This window comes from Trachypithecus francoisi, unplaced genomic scaffold (assembly GCF_009764315.1).
Source record: "Trachypithecus francoisi isolate TF-2019V2 unplaced genomic scaffold, Tfra_2.0 Contig01440, whole genome shotgun sequence".
Classification (NCBI taxonomy): domain Eukaryota; kingdom Metazoa; phylum Chordata; class Mammalia; order Primates; family Cercopithecidae; genus Trachypithecus; species Trachypithecus francoisi.
In genome coordinates, this window is record NW_022681431.1 from 12848099 (window position 1) to 12860751 (window position 12653).

General features: G+C 42.3%; 1 protein-coding gene across 2 annotated transcripts in view; it reads left to right on the forward strand.

Moving 5' to 3' along the window:
- Positions 1–12653, forward strand: part of DOCK5 (dedicator of cytokinesis 5) — a 241877-nt gene that overhangs the window by 111868 nt on the left and 117356 nt on the right. For both annotated transcript variants that reach the window (XM_033228969.1, XM_033228960.1), the window contains exons 7-11: positions 934–1069; positions 3458–3615; positions 5116–5197; positions 7180–7309; positions 9112–9184. In XM_033228969.1, coding sequence (XP_033084860.1) covers positions 934–1069; positions 3458–3615; positions 5116–5197; positions 7180–7309; positions 9112–9184 — 579 coding nt within the window. The remainder of the gene's footprint in view (positions 1–933; positions 1070–3457; positions 3616–5115; positions 5198–7179; positions 7310–9111; positions 9185–12653) is intronic.

A 12653-nucleotide genomic window follows, 5' to 3' on the forward strand; every position in this document is an offset into this window, starting at 1 on the left:
CTGAGTATGAGATAGCAGCAAGCCAAGACTTACTTCACTCGTCTCCTTTATGACCATGAATTAAGGAAATCAAATAATTGTTCATTGGTCTTTCATAGCAATGTAATAAACAGTGAGACCACGCCCACTTGGTCTGTTTCTTTACACATAAAATGGAAATAATAACAATTACCTCCACCCTATCTCATGGCGTTATGATCAATGTATGCGAAGTGTATATAGGAGGTAGGTATGTATGTATGTATTTGTTTATTGTTTCAGACAGGGTCTTGCTTTCTCACACAGGCTAGAGTGCAGTGGTGCAGTGTTGGCTCATTGCAGCCTCGACTTCCTGGGCTCAAGCAATCCTCATACCTCAGCCCCCCAAGTAGTTGGGACTACAGGCATGTGCCACTACACTTGGTTAATTTTTGTATTTTTAGCAGAGATAGGGTTTCAACATGTTGCCCAGGCTCGTCTTGACCTCCTGGTCTCAAGTAATCCTCCTGTCTCGGCCTCCCAAAGTTCTAGGATTACAGATGTGAGCCACGGCACCTGGCCAAAGGAGGTGTTTATTAAACACAGGTTGAATCTTAATTTTATATGCTATATTTTCTTCATTTCATAGTTCCTCTTCATAATAACAGAAGATTACAGGCAAGAAGCATTGGCCAGAGGAATTTAGTCAGAATCAGTGCCAATTTTACTTTTCTCTTGAGGATCTATGGACCATATTTGCATATCCTTCTACGACTTTGGCTCACGTCATCTTGTGAGTTTTGTAACAGTGTTGAAAGGTGGCAGAAGCTGAAATGAGTCAGTGAGCTGTGCTTCCCTTGGCTTGTCCAGCATCTCCCTTTCTAACTATGGATCCTCTGGGCTCCTTGATGAGGACTCCTCGGTAAAAAGTCTGCCCCTGGTGAGAGAACCAGCTGACCACTCCTTTCTCTCCAGAATGCTGGGGTTAGATCTGGTGGTGCGAGATGACAACGGGAACATCCTAGACCCCGACGAAACCAGCACCATTGCCCTCTTCAAGGCCCATGAGGTGGCCTCCAAAAGGATTGAGGAGAAGATCCAAGAAGAGAAGGTACAATTTCTCAAATGTGAAATTCTGCCCACTGAGGTTCCATTTTTGCCTTGATTTTTAATGAAAGAAAGGGAAATCATTGAGAACAAAACTACTTCTGTAGTTTTGCCCCCATTTTAAAAGTGAAACAGCAGAAAGGATGAGGCAGGTATATATTCTGATATGGAAAGATCACAAAGATACGTATTAAGTGAAGAGATCAGGATCCATAACGGTATATATAAAAATGCTATTATTTGTGTTTCAAAAAATGTATGTAAATCTATGCTTGCATATACATAGACTAACTCTGAAATAATACACAAGAAATAATTATTAATGGATGTCCTCTGGGAAGGAAAACTGGGTGGGAGGGAGACTTTTTAAATGTGTAATCTCTTGCATTCATTGCATATATTGCAATTTCAAAATAAATAGTATTTATTTATTTGTATTTCTTTCTTTCTTTCTTTCTTTTTGAGATAGAGTTTCACTCTTGTTGCCCAGGCTGGAGTGCAGTGGCGCGATCTCAGCTCACCGCAACCTCCACCTCCCAGGTTCAAACGATTCTCCTGCCTCAGCCTCCCGAGAAGCTGGGACTACAGGCACCCACCACCACGACCAGCTAATTTTTGTATTTTTTTTTTTTTTATGGAGTCTTGCTCTGTCACCCAGGCTGGAGTGCAGTGGCCAGATCTTGGCTCACTGCAACCTCTGCCTCCCGGGTTCAAGCTATTCTCCTGCATCAGTCTTCTGAGTAACTGAGATTACAGGCACCCACCACCACACCCACACTCAGCTAATTTTTGTAGTTTTTAGTAGAGACGGGGTTTCACCATGTTGGCCAGGCTAGTCTCAAACTCCTGACCTTGTGATCCACCCGCCTCCGCCTCCCAAAGTGCTGGGATTACAGGTGCAAGCCACCGAACCTGGCCAATTTTTGTATTTTTAGTAGAGACGGGGTTTCACAATGTTGGTCAGGCCAGTCTCAAACTCCTGACCTCAGGTGATCCATCCTCCTCAACCTCCCAAAGTGCTGGGATTACAGGCATGATCCACTGCACCCAGGCTAAAATAAATAATATTTTAAAATAAAGTGTTTGAAAGGCTTTGAAAGTAATAATTGGACATTAAAGAAAAATTAGAATCAGTGCATGGTGGCTCATGCCTGTAATCCTAGCCCTTTGGGAGGCCAAGGTGGGTGGATCATTTGAGGCCGGGAGTGCAAGACCAACTGGGCAACAGAGCAACATAGTGAGACCCCATGTCTACAAAAAATTTTTTAAAAAATTAGCTGGGCATGGTAGTGCATGACTGTAGTCCCAGCTATCCAGGAAGCTGAGGCAGGAGGATCACTTGAAGCTGGGAATTTGAGGCTATAGTGAACTGTGATCATACCACTGCACTCCAGCCTGGGCAACAAAGCAAGAGAGGCTGAGGCAGGAGAATGGCGTGAACCCAGGAGGCGGAGCTTGCAGTGAGCCGAGATCATGCCACTTCACTCCAGCCTGGGCGACAGAGTGAGACTCCGTCTCAAAAAAAAAAAAAAAGTTATTCATATTTTGATTTCTCAGACCCAAACATATTGAAATTTTGCTATATGTTTTTCTTTCAGTCTTTCTGTTCTGATGAGTAAAGATTTGTATCAGTTTTCTTTGGTTTGTTGGTTTGTAGTGTTTACTTCTTTAGCATGGTCATGATAATACTTGTGTTGTGAATCCAGTGGCAAGCCATGTCTGAAGGTAAAGCCTTTCCAGTGGAATATTTTGTTTTTAATGAGAGTTATTTCTCTATCCAGATAATGGATCATGATGTTCATGCTTTTGAGCTTCATTCAGAAGCTATTGTGTAAGACAAGCACTTCTTGGAGCTACCAAAACCCTGGAATTATCCCTTTTAGACAGCAATTTTTTTTAATGTCTTGGGTTCAAGGCCCTGAACAGGATAGTCTTGATCACTGAAATTATAATGATTATATTTTGCTCACTGCATTTATCTGCTTACATACACTTTTTCTTAGCAAATGCACTTCCTCTTGGGTGTTATCTGACTGTGTTTTGTTTTTTATTTATTGATTCATCAACTGATTGATTGAGACAGGGTCTCACTTTGTTGCCCAGGCTGGAGTTCAGTGACTCCATCCTAGCTCACTCACTGCAGCCTCCTCTGTTCCCAGGTGGCCGGGACTACAGGCACAGCTAATTTTTAAAAAAAAAGTTTTTAGGGACAGAGGCTTGCTGTGTTGTCCAGGCTGGTCTCAAACTCCTGGGCCCCTAGTAGCACTGGGATTACAGGAATGAGCCACTGTGCCCAGGCTGTCTGCCATTTGCAGGCTAATTTTTTTTTTTTTTGCCAACATTTCCCATTTGCCAAAATCAAAATGTTTTTCTCTGTTCCATGTTTGTTCAGTCAATCCTGCAGAACCTCGACTCACGGGGCCAGTCCATCTTCAGTACCATCCACACCTATGGCCTCTATGTGAACTTCAAGAACTTTGTCTGCAACATCGGGGAAGATGCAGAGTTGTTTATGGCCCTCTATGACCCAGACCAGTCCACTTTTATCAGGTAGCAGAGACCCAGATCCCCTGCTGCTGACCTAGCAAAGATACCCAGCCTTCCCCTGACCCCTACCCAGGCAGCTCTTTGCCAGATTTGAGAAGAGAAAATAGGGAAGCAGGGAAGATTTCTAAGCAGTAGAATGTAAAATCATATGGGCTATGAAGCCTTCATATGTCACTACTGGAACAGTGTGGCCAGTTTGTATACTCCCTGGGATTTAGAGATCACATAAAACTCATTAGGACTTGGAGATGGGAACAAAACATTCAAAATGCTACATGGGAAGGTGAGGGAGGGATAAATAGGCAGAGCATAGAGGATTTTTAGAGCAACAACACTATTCTGTATGATGCTATGGTGGTGGATGCATGCCATTATGAATTTGTGTAAATGCACAGGACGTTCGATACCAAGAGGGAACCCTCATGTAAACTGTGGACTTTGGTTAAATGATGTGTCAATGTAGCTTCATCAGTTTTAACCAATGTTACTACTGTGGTCAGGAGAATGTTGATAGCAAAGGAAGTTGTGTCTGAGGGGAGAGAATATGTTATGGGACTCTGTTTTCAGCTCAACTTTGCTGCAAAGCCAAAACTGCTCTAAGAAAATAATGTCTATTAAAAAAAACCTTTTTTTAAGACTCTAAGGAGTGCAGTGGGCATTGTTCAGCTCTACAGTGGCACTACTGTTTATCAGCTAAGAAAATGAAGAATTTATTTTTGAGAAGATAGTTAAAAGTAATTGCTTACAATTATTTCTTTAAAATATATATATATTTTAATGTCATAATGTGAATTACAGGGGATAGATTTGGAATGACTGTTATAAAATTAAATTCTTTTTTTATTTTTTATTTTTTGAGACGGAGTTTAGCTCTTGTCTTCCAGGCTGGAGTGCAATGGCACGATCTCAGCTCATTGCAACCTCCGCCTCCCAGGTCCAAGTGATTCTCCTGCCTCAGCCTCCCAAGTAGCTGGGATTACAGGCACCTGCCACCATGCCCCACCAATTTTTGTATTTTTAGTAGAGACGGGGTTTCACCATGTTGGCCAGCCTGGTCTCGAACTCCTGACCTCAGGTGATCCACCCGCTTTGGCCTCCCAAAGTGCTGGGATTACAGGCATGAGCCACTGCGCCCCACCTAAAATTAAATTATGAATTCAGCAAAGCTGAAACTTCTATTCAAAGATTTTGAGATGGAAGGACAACCCAGACTACAGCATCCTATAAGCTCTACCGTGTCTGTGCCCATCAGGAGCAGTGGGTGTCCTGTATCTGTGTGGGGCATGCCTTGCAGAGCCACAGCAGGGATGCTTCTCTAATGCCAGGACACCCGGTGGCAGCCATCTGTGTGGTCCCAGTTCCCAACTCAGCTCTTTTCACACTGGCCTGTTGAATTTCACTGAGCATTTCTGGCCCTTCCTCCTTCCCTTGTAAGTCTATACTAAGGGTCGCCTCAACCCCCCTTTAGCCTCTCATTAAGAGTAATTTGTTTTCCTTTGCCAGTGAGAACTATCTAATTCGTTGGGGCAGTAACGGGATGCCTAAGGAAATAGAGAAGCTCAATAACCTCCAAGCAGTGTTTACTGTAAGTCCTCCCTTCTGTTTAATCATTCTCTTTGTTTATGATATGAACATATTCACATAATGAATATGTCGGAAACATACAAAATGAAAAGGTTAAAGGAAAAATCATCAGTCCCCCAGCAGGAATAACCCACCCATTTATTCAACATGTACTTCAATGCCAGGCACTGATTTAGACACTTGAGATACATCCATGAAAAATTAGGGGGAAAAAGCAGTTTTTGTCCTGATGGGTAAGACAGATAATAAACGATAATCAATCCAGGCACAGGGACCCAGGCCTGTAATTCCAGCACTTTGGGAGGCTGAGGTGGGAGGATCACTTGAGCTCAGGAGTTTGAGACCAGTCTGTGCAACATGGTAAAACCCTGTCGCTACTAAAGAATTTAAAAAAGGAAAAATGACCTCAAAGTAGAAGAGGAGTGATGCTGCCAATTCGGATATGCCAAAGAGAAGCGTGCTTCCTTTAAGTGAAAAGGTAAAACTTTATAAGTATGTATGTATAGGAAAAAACAGCACATATAGAGTTCGGTACTGTCTTTGGTTTCAGGTATCCACCGGGGGTCTCGGAGCATATTCATCACAGACAAGGGGGGACTACTCTGTCAATGTGCCACAATACATGTAACTAGTCACCTGGAGTCTTTATTTTTCCATTAACAGAAGCCTTGCAGACCTAGAGTAGAAATGCAGGGTGGACATTATCATTGATGGATATCTTGGAGACCTGAGTTAACTAAATTACAGGGGCTGGATTTGGAATGATTATGTTAAAAGTGATTCTTGCTTTGGTAAAGAGAGCTTGGGCAGCTGTTTCATATAACCAATTTGAGATGTGATTTATTTTTTTTCTGAAGTTGAATTGAATGAGAGATATCAGCTCATTCCTGGGTTTACTCACCCATCCTTAAGAATACAAATAATGGCCGGGCGTGGTGGCTCATGTCTGTAATCCCAGTACTTTGGGAGGCCGAGGCAGCTAGATCCCTTGAGCCTAGACATTCAAAGCCAGCTTTGATAACATAGGGAGACCTTGTCAAATAAAAAAAAAAAAAAAGCAGACAAGTGTAGAACCAAGAGAAATAGATATTTCATTGACACTTCTGTCATGATTCAGTGTACACTGATAAGCTCTCAATGGAGACCTCTCATAAATCAGGTGAATAATCCCATAAAGCAATGCCTGTCTTATAGTTGCCTCACGGGCTTGTTTTGAAGAGGAAATGAAATGTCACAGACTTGTGTGGATACCCAGTAAATGTCAGTGTTACACAGGTTTTTACTTCATTTGATGCTGAAATGCATCCTGTACTGAGATACATCCAAGAAGGTTATACAGTTGCAATGATGAGGGCCCTGCTTTTTCTTTTTTTTTTTTTTTTTTTTTTTTTTTGAGACGGAGTCTCGCTCTGTCGCCCAGGCTAGAGTGCTGTGGCCGGATCTCAGCTCACTGCAAGCTCCGCCTCCCGGGTTCACGCCATTCTCCTGCCTCAGCCTCCCGAGTAGCTGGGACTACAGGCGCCCGCCACCTCGCCCGGCTAATTTTTTATATTTTTTAGTAGAGACGGGGTTTCACCGTGTTAGCCAGGATGGTCTCGATCTCCTGACCTCGTGATCCGCCCGTCTCGGCCTCCCAAAGTGCTGGGATTACAGGCTTGAGCCACCGCACCCGGCCGGGCCCTGCTTTTTCAATACCCTGCTTAAGCTGATGAACTGGAGACTTCCGATGGACTATGATCTGATTTGTAAATTTGAAGTAGGAACCGGGGAACAAAAAAGCACTTGTTTACAAGCACAAAGTCATGTTCTCTGATGCCATAATAGCTCTTGGATGGAGATGGGGAAGAAGAGAGTCATTCTGGTATTTCAGCATTGAGAAATAAGGTCTGAACAGGATTTTGTTGCAGAGGGTAAAGAGAAAAGAGACACGGGGGACAGAGTGGTCCAGCCCTACCTCCTCTTGCACTTTCTCTGCCCCTTTAGGACCTCAGCAGCATGGACCTCATCCGGCCCCGCGTCAGCCTCGTGTGCCAGATTGTCCGCGTGGGCCACATGGAGCTGAAGGAAGGCAAGAAGCACACCTGTGGACTCCGAAGACCTTTTGGAGTGGCAGGTGCAAGAGAGACCCAGAGACAAATGTGAAATAGTGCAGTGCTGTGGAAAATAGCATGGCAGTTTCTCAAAAAATTAAACATGGAACTAGCAAATGATCCAGCTGCCCTGCTTCAAAACAATCAAAAGCAAGGTCTGGAGGAGATATTTGTACATCCATGTTTGTAGCAGTATTATTCACAATCTGCAAAAGGTGGAGGTAACCTAGGTGTCCACCAGTGCATAAATGGACAAAGAAACTGTGGTGTGTGCGCACAATGGAATATTACTCAAACAGGAAGGGAATTCTGACACATGCTACATACAGCGTAAATGAACCTTGAGGACTTTACGCTAAGTAAATAAGCCAGACACAAAAGGACAAATATTGTATGATCCCACCTATGTGAGGCTAGAGTAGTTAAATTCATAGAGACAGCATAGAATGGTGAGTGCCAGGGGCTGGAGAGGAGGAATGGGGAGTTAGTGTTTAATGGGTATTGAGTTTCCATTTGGGAAGATGAAAAAGTTCTAGAGATGGAAGGTGATGATGGTTGCACAATAATGTGAATACACTTAATACCACTGAACTGTATACTTTAAAATGGGCAAGATGGTACATTTTATGTTATGTGTGTTTTACCACAATTTTGAAAATAGAGAGAGGGAGGGAAGGAGGAAAGGAGGAAGAAAGGTGGGAAGAAGGCCCAGAGATAGTAAGAGATGGATCACGTTGTCATTGTCAGTATCAGACACGCAGCATTTACTGCCTGGCACTGCCCGTTTTCTTTGCATGGGCTCTGTGTCCTCACCTAGCCCATGCTCCTTTCTTTCCCCCTTAGTGCCCAACACTGTGTCTTATACACAGTAGAACCTAAGTTGTGACTATTGGAATCCTCCGTGTCTGGGTCTGCGTATTGATTTTAGTGGAATAAAATAGTTGCTGGGAAGTGGTTTGCCTGTCTAGGAAATTAACTCTTCGAAGACAATGTTGTGTTTGTTTCTAAATGCTTTCAGAGAGGCTCCTTGGCTTACATCAAACCCCAGAACCTGCCAAAAGGCCCAGCATCTTCCTCTGTAGTTTGTTCAATTGAGGAGATACATTTGGGGCCTTACATTGACATTTTGGTTGCTCATAGATCGAAAACGATCAAGGAAATGTCACAATTCTGCTCCTGGACCTTTGGTTCCAGACTTACTAAAAAGCAATCTGATGCTAAATTTCTCAAGAATTTAGCAACTCGGGCAGGGCACGATGGCTAATCCCTGTAATCCCAGCACTTTGGGAGACTGAGGCGGGCGGATCACCTGAGGTCGGGAGTTCAAGATCAGCCTGGCCAGCATGGTGAAACCCTGTCTATACTAAAAAAATACAAAAGTTAGCCAGGTATGGTGGCATGCGCTGTAGTAGTCCCAGCTACTTGGGAGACTGAGGCAGGAGAATTGCTTGAACAGGGGAGGTGGAGGTTGCGGTGAGCCAAGATTGCGCCACTGCACTCCAACCTAAGCAAAAGAGTATGACTTCCTCTTTTAAAAAAAAAAGGAGAAGATTTTAGCAACTCGATCTTGTAGAGTTTTAGAAGTGGGTAGTCTGCAAAATTGATCCAGTAAAACCCAAAACCCTTCCTCAGCACCTCATGAGTCACTGTTTTGCTGGGCTGGGTATACTGGGAATCACCATTGGCAAAGAAATCTAAAAAAAAGTCCCTGCTTGGTACCTTTCTTCCTCCAGGGTTTTATGTTTGCTGATACTGTCCTTTTCCATAGTAACTTACTGAGGCATGAAGCAATTAGTTTCTTTAATGAAGTTTGTCTTTTTCCTAGTGATGGATATTACTGATATCATACATGGGAAGGTGGATGATGAAGAAAAGCAGCATTTTATTCCCTTTCAGCAGTAAGTACTTTGGCATGTGTCCCAGGTGACTTGAGACCTGGATTAGCCATTCAATTGTGTGTTAACACAGAAACAGGTGCTAGAAACCATTTTCTCAGAGAAGGAAAGATTCTAAGCTGCAAGGTTGTCAGATAGGAGCTGAACAGAAGACTTTATTCAAAGTCCTTGATGTTGGACTCCCTTTGAAGAGAGTAAACTGAACTTCCCTGATTCTATAGAAAGGACCAAAGGAATATAAAAGGGCAAATATCCGTCTGCCCTGGAATGCAGAGAGTGGTGTCGTCCTTGTGTCACCAGTGCCAAAGTCTATGTGCAGTCTATTGCATGAAGCAGGCATCATGGAAGACACAGAATTACGTGGGCTAGCACAGGGCTTCTCAGACTACATCATGCATATGGATCAGGGGAGCTTGTTAGGCTGCAGGGGAGTTCTGCCTCTGACAAGCTCCCAGGTGATGTTGATGTAGCTGGTCTGAGGGCCACACTGTGTGAAGCGAGGGATTAGGAGATGAGAGAGTGAAGGGCTGGCCCACCCATGGGCCGGCATTCCTGCATGTCGGGGGAAAGCCATCCTGGGAGTGTGTGAAAGGATCCCTGCAGAGCTTCACTAAGGCCCTCCATATTGAGCTGCAGGAGCTGGAGCCATGGGTAGGCCATTGAGGAGCTGTTGGGAGCAGATTCAAGCCGTGTCACTCTGAAGAAGTGCAAGTGTGAACGTCATGACCTGCTCCAGCACCTGCTCAGACAGTGTAGGCCTAGTGGAGGCCGAGAGCATTGCCGGGACCAACGCCCACCAGGAGCCATCGTGCCAGTCAGAGGGCATCATCTCGGTTCACTTGCGGCTGCCACTGCAGACAAGTAGAACAAACTGAGAATTCCACAAACCAGCCAGAATCATGTATTTGAGTTAATATATCATTTGTTTACAAATGATGTCACAAATTAGTGGAGAAAGATACATTATGCAAAAAAAAAATGTTTTTGGAGAAAGTTAGCCATTTAAGATCCCTAAGTTAGATTGCAGTCTCACAACTTATGCCAGTGTAAATTTTAGATGATTAAACATACAACTGTAAGAGCTAGAATCTTAAAATATTAACAGGAAAATAGAAGTTTTATATGGTAGTAGTGAGAAGGAGGCCATTTTAAAGATTCAGCCAAAAAAAAAAGAAAAATTGATAGATTTAACCACCCAAAAATTGTAAAGAACTTATAGATACAAAAAAAAAAAAAATACAATCTTTGCACCATGTATGAGACAGGATGAGTATTTGTAATATATAAAGAATTAATAGAAATTAATAAGGACATGAAGGGAATACACATACACACAAAGAAATGGCATTGTACATTTATTGAGGATGAGTGAAATGCAAATTGAAACATCAAGCTTTAGTTTTTATCTTGACCACATTTTAGTGTTTGGGTAGATATAAAGAGACATACATTACTTATAGGAATATAAATTGTTACAATGCATTAAAAGCCTTAAAATTTAGATATTTCAAAAAATGTATTCCATGATTAACAGTGATTATTTCTGTTGATGTAACTCTTGGTGATTTTGCCTCTGTTTTTGTTTTCCTGTTGTCTTTTTTAATACAAAAAATATGTATTATATGTAATATATAAAATATAAACATTTTAATCTTTCAATGTTAAGTCCACACCTTTGGACCAGTTTCTAAACATAATAGTGCAAATAGCTCATGCTAAGTAATACTTGTCTCTTTTATCCAGAGACTGCTAGGAATTATTTTTAAAATATGACCGTTGCACTCCATCCTGGGTGACAGAATCATACCCTGTCTCAGATAAAATAAAATATAAAGTAAAAATAGATAAAATAATTAAAAAATCAAATGCACTTACCTTGTATGCTACCACCTATATATTGACCTTCCAAGAGGAGACAAATATTTTATGTAGCACAGTGCTAAAGTTAATTATGTGATAACTTTCATCTCCATGAGTACTGCCCTTGTTCTGTGTATAATATAAAACACTGTATGCACACACCTATATAAATATGTATTGTATAATATATAAATATGTTTAAGTATATTTAATAAATATGTTGAATTTAATACAATGTTAATTTGTTAATTACATTATAGATACGTTAAATACAATCATGATTCACTTAATGGCAAGGATACATTCTGAGAAACATGTCGCTAGGCTCTCTTGTCATTGTCTAGACACCACAGAGTGCACTTACACACACCCGGAATGTATGGACTACTACACACCTAGGCTGTATGGTATAGCCTATTGCTCTTAGACTGTAAACCTGTCCAGCATGCTACTGTACTGAATACTGCAGGCAATTGTAACACAGTGCCATTTGTGTCTTTAAACATATTTAAACATAGAAAAGGTAATGAGTTGTGCTGAGATGTTAAAACAGCTATAACATCACTAGGCAATAGGAATGTTTCAGCTCCATTAATAATCTTTTTTTTTGAGATGGAGATTTGCTCTTGTTGGCCAGGCTGGAGTGCAGTGGCATGATCTCCGCTCACTGCAACCTCACCTCCTGGGTTCAAGCATTCTCCTGTCTCAGCCTCCCGAGTAGCTGAGATTACAGGGGCATGCCATTACACCTGGCTAATTTTTCTATTTTTAGTAGAGACGGGGTTTTACCATGTTGGTCAGGCTCATGTCGAACTCCTGACCTCAGGTGATCCACCCGCCTTGGCCTCCCAAAGTGCTGGGATTACAGGTGTGAGCCATCATGCCTGGCCAGCTCCCTTATAATCTTATGGGACCACAGTCATCTATGCAGTCTGTCATTAACTGAAACATTGTTAGGCATATGACTGTATATTGAATAAATATAAATATACATATAATACTTAATAGATATAAATGCTGTACCGTATATGTTATAGTACTATGAATGTGTTATATTTGTATTTAAGATTATGTGTACATAATAGGGGTGGCCTTCATGGATATGAAAGGTGTCTGAAACAGCCATCTGTATATTTGCTGGTGGTGATGTGCCCCCTGCTTAATTTCTGAACCAGCTTTCCTCCAGCAACCATATCACAATACTTAGACCTGAGATTGTCCCCACTGCATAATCCACACTTTGAGTCCCTGACGAACCCTGCCTTAATTTGATTACTGCTCACTGTACAGCCAACAGCCACAGTGAAGTATTTACGATGTAGACTGCAGCCTCTGGCATTGAATGCCTAAGACTTATGGCAAACACTGCCATAACCTACTTCAAAAACTTGACAATGTTTTCCAGTAGGAGAGTGTGGTAGGTGTATTCTGCAAGTCCATTTAGAGAGAGTCGTTTGTAAAAAACAGGAACTCAAGACTATAGCAATCCCATTTGCCAGTCACATATTGCAGTGTGTTTTATTGTCAGGGTGCAGGGAACCCTGTGGAGAAAACTGGCCTACATGCAGCGGACAGAGGAGACAGGAGACTCTTGTACTGCCCACTGAGGTGC